This window comes from Brienomyrus brachyistius, chromosome 3, assembly GCF_023856365.1.
Source record: "Brienomyrus brachyistius isolate T26 chromosome 3, BBRACH_0.4, whole genome shotgun sequence".
NCBI classification, from domain to species: Eukaryota; Metazoa; Chordata; class Actinopteri; order Osteoglossiformes; family Mormyridae; genus Brienomyrus; species Brienomyrus brachyistius.
Genome location: NC_064535.1, coordinates 2,506,908 through 2,522,366, shown reverse-complemented (window position 1 = coordinate 2,522,366; position 15,459 = coordinate 2,506,908). Strand labels below are relative to the sequence as shown.

Here is a 15,459-nt window from a genome sequence, read left to right as displayed (position 1 = left end):
GGGGGGGCGCACATACCCCGACAAGCTTCTGCACAGGCCAGCCGAGAGCTCAACGCGGAGCAAAAAAGGTCAGGTTCACACGGCGAGGCGCCCTCAGACAGGGAACGGTGCTCTGGATGCTCCCGTGTTCAGCCTTCACGTCGAGGTGATGGGCACCACGGCAACCGAAAGGGTCGCATGCTGAACCCCAAGAAACTTTCCAACTGCCAGTGTATGAAGAACGTCCGCTGGCCTGGAGGAAAAATCGCCTGATTTTCCACAAGCTGAGAAATATTCTGTGCTTTTCTCTCCATCACTGACAGAGTAACACTTTCTGCACTGTACTGCTCCCCCTCCATCCCTCATTCTTAAAAAAGGAAAAAAGAAAATGCACACCATCCGGCAAGACAGAGCGAGCACACACACCACTTAGGGATTAGCGTCTAATTCCCTATAACTGTCATGGTGTCTGGTCATTTCAATCCCACAATGCAACATTACCCAAACAGCGTCCTCTGCCACCTCCATAGGAGGCCCAGTTTTTAACCGGGGTGCTTTCAGATTTTTTTTATATTTAGCTGATGTACCTCCAACTTTTCTGTGTGTTGCTCACATGACAAACTAAGACAGGGATTATGGGAAGGAGAGACAGAGACAGAGACAGAGAGACAGAGACAGAGAGACAGAGAGACAGAGACAGAGAGACAGAGACAGAGAGACTGGCTGGGGGACAGGGTTCTAACACACAGGGCTCGGTCCGGAATACAAGCCAGTCATCAGGGTAGCAGCAGGGCGAGGGGAACACAACCAGGGTGACGAGAAGGACATTGGGTCCTTGTCCCTGTCATGGTCCAGCCCATTTATGCATACAGACCATCTTGAAGGACCAAGACTCTCACAGGCCGGCCCCCCCCGCATCTCCTCTGAGGGAGAAGCAGGAAGATGCTGAGGGAGGGGGGTCATAACATTATTTGAAATATTTTCATATAAATCTTTCAAACGACTTTCCTTATCCCGCCTTTATCACTTGCACACAACGCAAGCAGTCGTGCAGATTGCAGAACAATCGTGTTATTCCACTAAACCCAGCGCGCATCTGCCACTCACCGGCATTAAAGATCTGACAGAGCACACTCAGGCTGTTTTTAAAGGCAAGGCTAATTCTCCACATCATTTTCTTACACAAAAAGTTCGTTAATTAAGCTTTCAGTTCATACCAAAAAGTTCATTTCGACATATTCTCTCTGGTAAGAGCTTCAAAGGAGTTTCAGTCTGTGATGCGAGTAAATGAAAGGTTTTAAGTACCACAGCGGTCTGAGCAAAAGCATTAAGCTTCAGAACAAAAAGCAGAGACTCCGCACAAACACAACCATCTTCATGGGCTTAGACAGAAAACAATTAGGAAATAGTTCTAATCTTCAATGAATTATTCTGCAGCGTCTCAGGCATGAGACCAAATGCACCCGAAGTTAAAGCAACAGCTTCAATTAGTTATTACAACTGTTTTCAGCAGATTACGATATAACGCAAATGCGTGTTGACACAGCTCAATAGCAATACCTGCAACTGCAATTATCCTGCGTAATTAGGGTTGTTTATCAATTACTGTTCATTTGTATCTGTAATTGCAGGTTGACTTTTATCCAAGGCGGATTCAGCAGAAAGGGCAGCCCTACATCCCTTCGAATATGTGCTAAAAAGGCCGCATTAGTCGCGGTCACTCAGCACCATGGAAACATCCCTAACCATCCCCACATACCAATGGAAAAAAACAGCTTTAGGGAAGATAACTTCAGTCACAAAACACACCCAGGCCTGAGGTACTGAGGGTTTAATCGCCGCATAATCGGGTAATCGGAATTCGCATTTCTGGTATATTTACAATTAGTTCTAAGCAGCTACGAATAATTATTGCTGCTATCACAGACACAATCAGCAATGGAACATTTTATTTGAAATGCTGCACGAAATTAAAGACCCATAAATATCAAAGATGCATTTCAAGAATGATATGCCCCCCCCCCCGTCTTAAAAAGGCAACTATCATTCACCTACCCCCACCTGGTCACCGAAGGGACACCGAATTCACAACCCTGGAATTTTTGGGGGTCTTCAGGGGTGGGGAGGCGGTGTGGGTATAGTCACTCCCACACTCTTCATGACAGACCACTACACTTAAACCCAGACTGGGGGTCTGACAGCAGTTATCTGCTAGATGAAGTCCGTCAGAGAGCAGCCCGTCATGTTCGGGAGATCAGACTGTAAGATGGACTGGACACTGGATTGGCGGATCCAGAAAGTCACAGACGACATGTCAGGAATCGCAAACCAAGTGGAGAAGAAATGCAGCCATGCGATATCAACTCTATAATCAAATCTTATGAGGCCGATTAAGGTTTTCCATCAGAATGATCAGTCTCTGATCAACACCCAGCTTCAGCTCCTTTCCAAATGACGCCTCCATGAAAGGGAATAGCACCACTGCGTGATGAAAGGGCAAAAAATATTAATCGTATCAATTATTACTTTCCACATGGAGGGGGGAAAAAAACTCATAATAACTGGTTTGTTCAGCCATTCGCGGATTCATGCGAGCGTCCCGATGGGGCTGCGTCTGTCATAAAGTCCATCGCAGCAGAAATGCAGGGTATCAGAACCTGCTTCACAGGAGCCTCCAGCGCAGCACGCAGGGATGGCGGGACCGGTGCCAGAATGCGGGGTGGAACTCAAACAGACGCGTCCTCTGACACATCGATAGCGGATCGCCCAAATATAAAACAAAACATAAAAATAAACTCGCAACATGAGCTCTCGGGAGACGAGGATAAGATTGCAGTGTGATGACAGTCATCGTCAAAGAGGCTAGCTGTGAGCTCCGATTACACCACCAGACTCGGGGGGGGGGGGGGGGGGGGGGTCATTCCTATTCCTTCACAGCTGGAGGAAGGAACCCCAAATAAGCAGAAGAGAAGAGCACATGTGACTGAAGCCTGCCAAGAACCAGAAGAAACAGACCCCTTTGTCACAGCCCTTCCAGCTCCCTTTCCCATCCACTCCCTACCCCTCTGACCTGCCGGATACGTTCGGGTTCCATGTCGCATGACGGGCGGGGTCTCCCCTGTCTGGCGACACCACTCATCGGGACCCAACAACGCGGCTCATTAATGGAGCAAGAAAGATAAGCTTATCGGGGTGGGGTTTCCACTTCTGAAGGTTCACAGGGACAGGATGGAGATCGGGTCAACGAAGACGACGTTCAAAGAAAAGGCAGGAGTCTTTTATGGAGAAATGAGACTAAATGTAAATTTACACACAGACATCTGGGGACACTTTCCTGTATAGGACCAAGCCAACGTCTGGATCAGGCGAGGAATAACAGGACGAAGTTTCATGTGTTTAGTTATCGCTGAAGGAGGCGTGGAGCGTAAATGCAAACAGCCAAAGCTGCCGATCTCTGGCAGTCACACCGAAAAAAACATCCTGCGTCCCTAATTCACAGACGTCAATACATCAGATACAGTCTCACCTCAGTACCAGCACAGAAACAAACAACACACACACACAGTTGCTAGTGGCGACCTGGTTTGAGAACAACAAAGCAGACGATTCTTTCCAGGAGGGGTGGAAATCGTGAGCAGCCATGGCATCGGTGATCCTCATGACCTTCAGAGGATTGTGGTGTTCCAAAGCATTAAGATTCCCAAAAGAAACGGGAGCGTGGCCTGGAGCGACGTAGCCTCACAAGCCGGAATTTATCTGCAACATTCCGGCTGGCGATGCAGGGATTTAAAGAGGATGCATGTTACTGTGCCCAGAGCAAGACACAGCCGCGGAATTCGAGATCTCGTGCCCAGGTGCTCCTGCTTAGCCTCTCACATGGACTGCGGATCAAGCAGACCAGGATGAGTGAGGAAGTCCCAAGAAGCCTCCATGTTGACCCTGTTGCCCCAGCAGACAGCAGCAAACTACATTTAAATGCTTTGGCTGGTATATTAAACAAGGAACGGGCTGACAAACTGTTTCAGCTAAGGGATGGTTAAGACTCCCAGGTTTCTAAAAGCTGCATTTACACTCAGCAGGGCTAAATAACCAGGGCAGCATATACTATTTGGGTTTTTTCCGGAAAATTCTCTGCCGTTTTCCACGCTCGCCTCCTCCATCCAGGTGCCGTCCTGCCTGGAGAACTCTGGTATTACTTGAAAAATGTCTGACACGAGTCTGAATGTAACGTGGCACTCGGGCGGACAGGATCGCCCTGCAGGGCAGCAGATGGGTCCCATCCATCAAGCCGACCGTCGCTGGTGCTACCAGCCACAAACACAGCTCTGCGGGACCTCGACCTATAATCACTATGACGTTCGCAGACATGGGACCGGAAAATACAGCGTGTACCATTCAAAGCCTGCACAGGAATGGATAACGAACACTCTCAGCGTGCATCACTCACACCGTAAATTTAAAGAGCATTTACACTCCAGTGGGGTCGTGTACCAATACCCATGGAGGCATGCCAGGCGTTTTCAGGTCGATTTTGTGTCACATCAAGCTATTAAATCAAATAAATAACTGTGACATCACCAAACATATAGGATTCATGAATTCCAGAAACATTTGTCCAAAGATGTACACCTTGCCAGTTCCCGCACGTCATTGGCTTAACGTCAGGATGAATGACATCCTGCCCCTCCCGCAAGGTATCAGTGTCCGGACATGCAGATCCGCAGACTGCACCACCGCAAGTAATGCGCATCGCAAGATGTACCTGGTCGGGGGAGACACGGCAGCAGGGCCTGATCTGCCCACCCCCAGTAATCCAGCGAGTCTCCCCCATCCATCCATCATGGTTACTTATACAGCACTCCAAACAGGCCCTGGGGAGCCCATGTTCAGAGGACCGGCGGGTCGGGGCACCTCGCCTTGCCGCCGACACAGATTAAACACTGTATCAGACGTCCACTGCCGGGGAACCGAGACGCAAAGCCAAACGGAACAAGCTGGAAGGCAGGATAGTCTGACTGAGTGGCTGGTCACAATGCAGGCTGTATTTCCACTGGAGAAGCTCAGGCGGCAGAGAAAATTACAGACCCTACAGAGACCAGTGCTGGCTATTCATCTAATAACAGTGGTACCGCAATCCTCAGCAGCGGCCAGACAAATATAAAGCGGGAGGGGGGATCTCTCTCTCTCTCAGACACACAAACACACACACACACACACACGTCACCTTGACCATGCCATTTTCCCAACTTTTGACTGAAAACCATCTACCAAGACTAACACTGCAAATGACCACACACATATTAAAGAAGACCCCCGCCCACCCAAAGCGTACTACAGGGACAGGCCAGTGGGGACACTGCAGGCCATCCCGGGTCACCAAACACAGGCTGGCATGTGGAGAGCAGTAAGGGGCGGCAGCATCACTGATAAGCCAGACGCCGCTTTTAATTTCCTAAAATCACACGTGGCTCTTAAAGCTTCAAGGGGGACAATGACCTTCACATATCTGAACGCTGACACACGTGGCAGATTCTCACTCCTCATCGAGATAAGCGGACGATTCCAGACACCCTTAGCGGTCCTGAGGCCATTTGCTTATCTGAGGTAAGCAATAAGTGCCGAGAAATTAGTCCCACCAGTGAACCGCTGAGGTGCTGAACCCCAGCTTGAGAAAGACCCCCCAATGCAGCTCCAGGGTTTGGTGGGGGGCGGGGGGCAGGTACTGTAGACTAAATGTGTGTGATGACTGTTAGAAAAGAGGGACGTTTTTTAAAACGCTATTTCCTCTGAAAGTCTCCAGCCGAAGTAATACTGCTATTCATCACCGTCGGCAGCACCAGTGGCAGGCGAATGTGCGCAGCGGCCTTAACTATGCCCTATGTAAAAGTGAGGACCAATCCAGAACTGCACCCCGGGAGGAGGGCGGAGCCTGCGGGATGCCAGCGCAGCATTGGCCCATCCACAGGGAACAGGGGGGAGGAGGCACTTTTGGCCACACCTTCTGCAAGCGTTTGCACCTTTTCATTCGCCCGAAGGGCTTGAGTCAGGGTAGCGGCTGAATTGTCTCTTCCGACACCCACAGGCCAGACTGGGCGTCTCAGCTCATGGGAACCGTCCCGGCAAGAGCCTGACAAACAGAAAGTGGAACATTAAATAAAAAAAGAAAAGCAAACAAGTTCTCTCAGCGATGGTGTTAATCTTCTCACAGCAAACGTTTTAAAACAGGACACTGCGAAATTAAAACCAAAGCTGTGAGCAGCACTGCCTTCCGGGACAGACTTCGACCTGAGGAAACCCAGTGTCTGGTGCTGACAAACTCCGGTGAGACGCTCTCAGAGGTCTTCTGCACCAAGGGGCACCTAATCACCCCAATGCTAGTCAGGAATCACAGCTGCTGAGGACAAAACAGGAGAGCAATAAAAAGGGGACCTATGAGTGACACTTCATTTTTCCTGAAGAAGTTTGCAGGTTCACAGTAGCTGAATATACACTTAGAGTAAAAATAGATTTAGATATTAATAAAACAGCAACAATAATAAGTAACCGCGCAAAGAATGAAGGGAGGTAAGTTTCTCTCTCCCTGAACTCCACCTTGGAGGTTGGAGCCTGTTCAACAAACATCTCCCCACGTGATTCTCCAAATCTCCCTGCATGCAACTCCTCGAACCTGTCAGGACTCGGAGACACGCAACGCGACGCCCGACAAAAACAAACAACCCGGACGAGTGTCGATCCGCACGGAAGAGGACAGGGAGAAGCAAGGCACCGGGGCCCTTAAAGACCCCTTAAACGTTTTTATGTGTGTTCTCCACATGGCGTGGGGGGGGAGCAGGTCCGGCCCACAGGCAAAGCGCTTAAACGGCGCCGAGTTAATCATGCGACATCAAAAGAAGCCACAATTCACCTCCACGCAAAGCATCTTCCGGAACACACTAAACATCACAGCACGCAGATAAAACTTTACGGCCCTCTGACACCAGATCTCTCAGTTTTGACGCGACACGATGAGCCCATTCGGAGCCGCACCCCCAGGGACAGCCGTCTCTCGGCGCTAACACAATCAGCGGCCTCAGCTTACTCCCCACGTCTGCCACTTCGCTGTGCCATCTCCCAGGATGCATCACTTGACACTCCAGCTAACTGCCAGCCTGAATTTACATCACGGCCATTGTTAAACTCCCCTCTCCGAGTGACTGTTATTGACCAGTGCGACCTTCCGAGTCGCATAATTCACACCATAAGCGCCCTCCTCCTATGTCCCGTATACGACTAACGTCACCAAACCCAAGTTTCGTTTCCATTGCTATTCCAACTCACTATTTTCCAGTCAAAGGTGCGAATCATTTCGTGGTTTGGATTCATGCAGCTACACCATTCCTCATGAAAAAAGGCAGAGAGAGTTCAACTTTCCCCAGAATGACTGGTAATTACCCGACCCGAATGGAAACACAGAGCCTTCGGGACGATGTTTAAATAATCGACCAGAAAAGGCAGAACGACGAAACAGATGGGTGCCCCGTCTGATGAAACAGCACAATGTCAGCAGCAGCTGCAGGACCCCGCGTCTGGCAGGGCCGAGCCCTCTGCTGCTGCATGGGACTCGCTCCAAACCCTTCACACACACACGCACACGCACACACGCACGCACACGCGCTTGGGCAAAGCTGAGCTGTGGAGAGGAACCCGCAGACGTCTGAAATGAGCTCAGCTACATTTTTATTTAACACACGCTTTTATCCCAAGCAGCGGACATTCTTGAAATAAAGCACAGGGAGGCCCTGGGGCAATTGGGGCCCAATGGTAAAATCACAAATACCATCAATGGGATTTGAACCAGCAACGTTCTGATCAGAGGCAAATTGTCCTAACCTACTGAGCCATTATTGGAAATTTCAGGCCTTCAGACTAGACCAGCCTGATGGTGCCACAACGACAGTCATATCTAGTCAACTCCATGGGGCTCCACCATCGAGGGACATTTTCGGTCCTCTGCATCTGACACCAGTGCGGAAACATTTCCTCCTTGCAAATAACCTCTCTGGCTGCTTCTCCTTGTCAGAAAGTTAGATTTTAAAAGCATCCCTTCAGACGGAAGGCAGCAAGTTAAATCACAGCATCAGGAGCGGTGACAGGGACCATGACAGAACCAGGACCATGACCGTCCAGAAGGATAGGGGCCTCAGGTGTGCACACAAGTACCAAGTGGCTCCCCAGGGGTGTCACAGTGTCACTCTTTACACTCTGCTTCAGCTTTTAATGTCTTTATCAAACTAATTATTTGGGAAGCAAATAATGTTGTCTGCTCTCCCAGCCATAAAACAGACACTAATTTCAACACCTTCCTTAAACCTGCAGGAAGCACTCAGAAAAGAATTTACAGACACCCACTCCCCTCAAAAAAAAAACGTCCCACAACAGAGACGACTTCTCTCCAACCCAACCTCCAGATGAAAAAACGATGCCGGCGGCTGGGTCGACAATCGCCGTTTCACATTCCTCCGACAATGGCTGTGCGCTCGGGGCAGTAGAGGAGGGACAGGCAGCGGTAACTAATACCTGATGAACGCCTTAAGTCAATGAGGTCTGCGGCCCCAAGTGCCGCAGCCTCTACCGGTATCTGCCAAAGGCGCGGGGCGGGAGCGAGTTCAGCCGCCCTGAGGGCAGCCTGTGTCCGGCGTCACCAGGCCAGGATGTGGTGCAAGCCTGAAACTTCTAAAGGACCGAAGGAAAAATAAGGAACTTTGCACAAAACGGAAAGGGCAACGTTTTATAAAAGGCAACCACAAGTGCCAGAAACTAGATGCTAAACCCCGATCATTTCATTTTGTTTCAGCCTCCCTGATAAATTTGCCCTTTCCATCACTCACGTAAAGCGATACCCTACTAGTAACTGAACCCCAATGCATAAATAAAACAAGACTAACCCACATAATGCGAGCTGCAGGGATGAAAAACTTGAGACCATTATGAAGGGAAATACGGGTTTCAAGGACTAAAACTGCGCCTAGAGCGAAGGGAGCCGAGTACAGCTTCATATGAGGAGCAGCTGAAACAACCGCAGGCTGCCGAGTACAAGGCGAGTCCATTTCACGGCACTCCTGTGTTCATATGCAAACAGGTTCGGCTTAAATCAATTATTAAAAGCCGTTGATATGTTTAATAATATCAGAAGCAATGTACGCATTTACTTTAATTTTTTCAGTGACGGACTACTGCCACAAACCCATCTGCAACTAAGAAAAAGCCACTGTCCAAAGTAAACGGAGGCTCATGGAGACTGGCACCGGCAGAGCCAACAATCACACAGCAACAGCGGCGTCCGAAACGCGCAGGGACGCGCCGCATGGGTCTGTAACACTAAATGATGATAAACAAACAGACACGTTCGATTCGACCAAGCGCCATCGCACAAGCGTGTGACTCACCGAAGGCTTCCTTTGTGGAGGAACGGGGTCGGGGGAGAGGGGGTACCGGACGGCAGTGTGCGAATCGCCGTGTGTCTGTGACCATCGCCGGGATGGTGGGAAAAGGTTACAGTATGGATACAATGTGTTCGCTTACAAAGAAACCGGGCACAGTAAATAACGCGGTCGTGAATAAATCGGGTAGCCGGTGCGATCGAAGCGAAAGCGGACGCAGGCACGGCGAAGGAAAGCGAAATACACGCTGCAGACCCATAAATGACCAAACACACTTCCCGTCAAAGCAAATAATCAGTGCAAACTTCACGAATACCAGTAACAGCGATCGAACTCTTGCCGTTACAGTGTTTTACTTGTTTTAACAATGAGCGATAATGCGACAAACAAAATGGGGAGCATCAGCTTTATATCAGAGTGCCGGGCAGCTGCCCCGGTTTGCAGTCGGAGATCCGACCTGGATTCCTGCTGTAGCCGAAAGAGCCACCTTATCCATTCGCGGGCAGAGAAAAGCAAATACAAAATCTTACCTTCCGAGACAACGCTGTCCCCGAATAAAAATAGTAAGCGATGCCAAGCACCCAGAGGACGGCGAAGCATAAGAGAATCCTGGACTTCCTTCTCATTGCCGTGGTTTTGTTTTATGGAAATATCACTGTGCAAAGCAGGGGTAAAAACGGGAGCCTCTGATGAGCGACATGCAATGTGTCTGTGCTGAACGCGGCTCCGGCGGCGGTGCAGGAAGAGCAGGAAACGGCCGACATGGCCGGGTTAGAGGGGAAAGGGTAACCGGCTCTGATCCAATCAAAGCCGCAGAGGCGCCGCCGGAGGAGGGCTGACGGCGATGGGGAGCGGAGCTTCCAGACTCCCGGTTTCAGCTGCTGATGGTCGCAGGCTTGGAGAAGGAGGTGTCTCACAGATTATTGATGCTGCAGTCATGGGGATCTATTATTATTACTATCATTATAATTAATATTGTGAGACTTTAATGCGGCTGTACGGTCTGGAATCTGCTCACGTTTGCAACAGCAGCTTAGGCTAAATAATGGAATATTATATGATGAGCGACCAGTCTCGCATTTCGGTATCGCAAATAACACGTAAACCACTCTTGTATAGAGAAAATTGACCAGTGTCCTGTCTGTGGTTATTTCCGAGGCTTCAGGTCAGCGCAGACCCTCATTGCCTTAAATAGAAATGCTTTATTCGGTAACAGTGTGCCTTTTTGCGCCTAAAACGGCGGACTCGGCTTCGTCTGGAGGTTTAAAATACGTAGGCGTGGGCTAAGGACAGAGAAAATGTCACGATTTACGAATGAGAATATACGTTTCAAAGAGTGTGTTTTGTTTTTCGTGAGATTACCATTATATTCCCCCAGACACAAAAGATGCGACGAGTCTTTTCTTCATTCATACACTAATTTATTCATATTAGTGTAAAATTATCCTGTGGCGTGTGATAAGGATCTTTCGAAGCTTCGCTTATACCGAAGGGTAAATGTCCGCATTCCATATTATAAGCAGTTCTAAGGTAAACGGTAATATTTTAATTACTACACGTGTAATGGGAACGCATTACAATCCACTATCAAGCACATTTTCTCATGCTTTCATTGTTTCACTCTGTACTTCAGTCTAATGCAATAAAGCACATGCTTTAATATTCAATAACCTATTGTTTTTTCATATAGTGCAATAGCGCACAGATGATATAATTATCTTGCTCATTAAGCAACCTACTGTCTGAAGTTTCGATAATTATATGTTCAAAGGGGTTGGAGCTTCAGCAGAACAATGCCTGCAGTGCAACGTCAAAACTGGATTTTAAGACCACTGTGCTATGCCGAACAGACACTTTCCATACACTCGATCTGCTCAGTGAAATGTCACATATAAGGATGGTTTATCAGGTGCCGAGGATTCACTGGAGCTCTCAAGATGACTTGCCAAGGACTTGGCCCTGTCCTCAAAGATCCTCACCGAAGACGCACAGATGGCGTCACATTAAAACGCGGTGTGATGACCTGTTCATAGGAGGATACTGAAATCCGAGGTACAGTCGAGCCTGGGGAACAGCCCTCTGCGATGAGGAAGAACTGCATAAAAATCGGCGAGGGAAGTGAAAAGAAACGAGAAGTGAGAGGAAAGCTCTGAGCTCGCGCGTGAGAGGCTCCGCTAGGCTTGCTGGGCGTCCTCCAAAGCAGCACTGAAGACCAGTATATGTTTCACGCATTTATGAGTTGCGAAACTTTTTGCGTCATCTAATGGCCTTCGCCTGCCATGTGTGGCTTTCGAAAAATTCCCATGTAATTTGTTATACCGACCCCGCAATATATCTAAACCGCGATGGGGAAAGTCGTGATTCAATAGGATCGACTGTACATGTACATACCAGGGAACATTCAGTACAAAGAAGATCTAAGATCAATTAATGTCCCTGTACTGTCCCCCTACCTCTTTTTGAGAGATGAAACCATTGGAGATCGACTAGGCTGTCAGACTCATTGGGAAAATTAAATCAATGAGCATACCTAAGTCAATTAATGACCAAGGACTGAATATACTCAACAAATGTCCAACACTTAAGTTGGCAAACGGAGTCTCTACCAAAGTTGCATGGTGTACTTCCAAATCGATTCAGCACCTCTCTTGCTGAATCGCACTGTAATTTTGTCATAGCCTAATTGGGGAGATGAAATTAGAGAAGAAACAATCTATATCATAAGAATAATCCACAATAAATCATGAATTAGAAACTTCAGGATAGTCTTTCCAATCCAGTTTTAGGTAACGATCAATTCGTCGTTAAAACCCAGAGTGAGTAAACACTGGAAATAATGCCGATCCACCTCTTTTAATTAAGCTCACCATGAAATTCTCATAATGAGGCCATTAGCCCCCCCGCAAACGAATGGATAACAATTTACTTTGTATCCCATCTGGATCAGAGACGCTGGAGATGCATTTTGTTACAGGCTTCGGAATATCACACAGCAGCGGTCCTCTTCAGTGTGGGGGTGCGGAGGTCGCACAGGGATACTATTACCGTGTCCCCAGTAACGGACTCATTCCAGACACCTTGAGCAAGAAGTCTCCCACGTTGCAGATCCTTCCTGTATTCTCATTAAAGATGTGTGACCACTCATGCAGACTGACGTGGGCCGTCCGTGCATTTATCTTTAGCATTTAGCATTACCTTCTTCCAGAGAGGTCTACAAACCTGAAGCTGCTCTACAGGTTGCTGAAATCGGCTCCGTTATACGTACGGGACGCACCCCCACCTCTGGGGGAATTGCAAGGTCGACACTTGCCCCCCACCCCCGGGACCACGTTGCACCCCAGGGACTCCAGCTGTTGCAGCATTTTGTTTCTCAAAGAGGCTACAGTGAACTGTAATTATAGAGAAGAGGCACCCCCCAGTATTCCCACACCCCCACTCCAGCCTGGACACCCGCAGACATGGTCTCTTGGAGGGGTAATTACCAGCGTCGCAAGATCGGGGGAGGGCGGAGAGGCGGGATCCACTTCGTTAGGTGGCTTAACGAGGTGTCACCGAGGGACAGGGGGCTTTTGACGGAAGTGCTCATTAATATGTGGGGTCCCCTGTAACATTTAAGATGGGACAACTGCATTTATATCACATTATACATCACATTCACATGTAGCTCCTTCGACGATACCTGAACTTAGAGTAACATCCATTTTTAAGGCCACAGTCTAGGTTAAGGGCAGCTTGGTGACTCAGATGGTACCACTGATGTCAAAAACCTCCAAGGCATGGGGTCGCTTCCTGCCTTCAGAGTCCGCGTGTGTGGCTTGCATGTGCATGTTCTCCCCAGGTCAGATGGAGATCCCGTCCACGCTGTACCACTGCCTTGTGCCCTGCACTGTTTGGGATCAGCTCCAGGCTCCCTTGTAACCTTGTCCAGGAAAAGCAGCTGGATGGAATTTAACTGAATTAAAGACACAAGAGCACGGCACAGGATCCCCCAGCCTCAGGATCCCCCAGCCTCAGGATCCCCCAGCCTCAGGATCCCCCAGCCTCAGGATCCCCCGTCGTGCCTCCATCCACTGGCTAACAGACAGGCGAGCAGAGCAGCCTCACTGCAGCGCCTCACAATGCTGTCAGCTCTCCGTAAGGGATCGTTATGCAGGTTTTGACAAGTGACGGGGACAGAATCGTGAGAAAGACTTTGAAAGATAGTAATTATTTCCATTTCTACCACCCTCGTAATTAGTCGTGTGAAACGAGTACCATTAATCCAGTCATCTCATAATTAATAATGGAAAGAGTAATGCTAACTTAAAGCCGAACTGTTAAGTTATTGTGCCTGAGGTCGTCACTCCCTCTCTTCTACTTGCGTCTTTGACTGTCCCCTGCCCCCCCCCCCCCAACCACATCTGTTTACTGAATGCAACTAAACTCCACCCTAACCTCATGCCTTGACACCCACTCACCCCTTGCTCTCTAGCGCCCCCCACAGGTGAAGGAGAAAGCTCCGGATGGCCGAGAGGGAGTGCTAAATAACTGCAGACCCTGCAGATCATCCATCGATTTTATCATCCTTTTCTGCTAACATCACTGCTGCTAAAACCACAATACATCATGATAATTACGAATACAGGCTACCTCCGGATACGCGGCTATATCCACATGAAGGGGCACTAAAAACACCCCCCCCCCCAGCCTCCTGAACCTGAAACAACAGCTGGAGGGAATCTGAGACACGGGCCCCCATCCACAAGCCTTAAAATTCAGCAACTCATTCAGTGGCTTTAGGAAAAGGACGTGAAGCTAAGAAGATTTTGGTATAATTTAGTGTGAACGGCAGCTTTTGAATCATCCAACACCGGCTTTCACAGCTGGCTTTTCCATCACCTGCCTCCCTGTCACTCAGCCCATGTGGATTCAGTGAGACTCGCATTCACAGCCAAATGTTTTACGATGCAGTGATGCAGGTCAAGCGTCACTGCAGACTTCTGAAGAGAGATGGCGGCGCGGTCTTACACTGACAACTGCGAACTGCAGCTCGGTTATCTGGTCCCACTGGCTCGTTCCGCATTTCCTCATCTCACAAAACACTGAACATGTTACTAACTTTTACGGCCGTCTCTCAGCCCTGTAATTTCGAGCCGAAAGAGGCGGGGGTGTGTGCGGACTGTGGGGCACGTCACTCTCACAGCACCGCGTGGAATATCTGCCTTACCTACAACTGCGGCTGGTCAGAGATAGCTGGTCAAAAGGACTAAGTTTTTATGTTACTTTGTCCCTTTGCTGGAGAGACAGTGAGCCACCTTGGCTAATGGCCTCAGTCAGGAAGCTGTTCAACCCAAAGCCACCCACAGAAAAACCAGAACATACTGGACTTTTATTCAGCGAATAAGACCCACCCTCCAAGACGTCCGGCATGTCAATCAAAGCCGCCCCTCGTCACATTAAGCAGGGTTGATAATTAAGCCAGATCCTGTGAAAAGTTCACACTAAGGGAGGCACAGGGCCAAAGGGCGAGAGCTAGAGCACATCACCTGCCAGAGCCCCCCCCCCACACACACACACACTCCAGGGGGCGGGAGGCAGGTATTATAAACACTGCTGAGAAGCAGCCACTGTCCCTCATAAACACACACTTCCAGAGAGCCGCAGCACTGACAGCCCCAAGGGAGGTGGGTTAGGGTTGCTATGCTGCGGCCAACAGGTCTGAGTGCCCGAGGGAGCAGGTCTGGGTGCCCCAGGGAGCAGGTCTGGGTGCCCGAGGGAGCTGGACTCTGCAAAGCGCTATTCAGCAAAGGAGGCCCCCGGGCTGCAGATGCTTATTACCAGCTGAATTCTTTCCACACTGCAATTTCTGGGCCTCTCACTGCCCTGGAAGTCTGACTGCCCCTCCCCACCCCCCCACCAGAACATCTGCTAAAGGTCTTCTGGGTTGGCACTGGCCATTAACAATAATTAAATCATCACTCTAATTAAATAAATGAGAGGAGGCTGGAACAGGAGCCAGAAATACCCCACTGGTCGGGTCCTTGGATTTTTATTGTCGAGGTAAAGTTCTGGAAGACCGACG

The 15,459-nt window shown here is 49.2% G+C and overlaps 1 protein-coding gene across 1 annotated transcript in view; it reads right to left on the bottom strand.

Annotated features, from left to right (window-relative positions):
- galnt2 (UDP-N-acetyl-alpha-D-galactosamine:polypeptide N-acetylgalactosaminyltransferase 2) overlaps window positions 1–10,288 on the bottom strand; it is a 62,689-nt gene extending 52,401 nt beyond the window's left edge. The window contains 1 exon segment of the mRNA XM_049006469.1: window positions 9,929–10,288. Within this exon segment, the coding sequence (XP_048862426.1) occupies window positions 9,929–10,024 (96 nt within the window). The 5' untranslated portion in view covers window positions 10,025–10,288.
- Window positions 10,289–15,459: the final 5,171 nt, after the last annotated feature.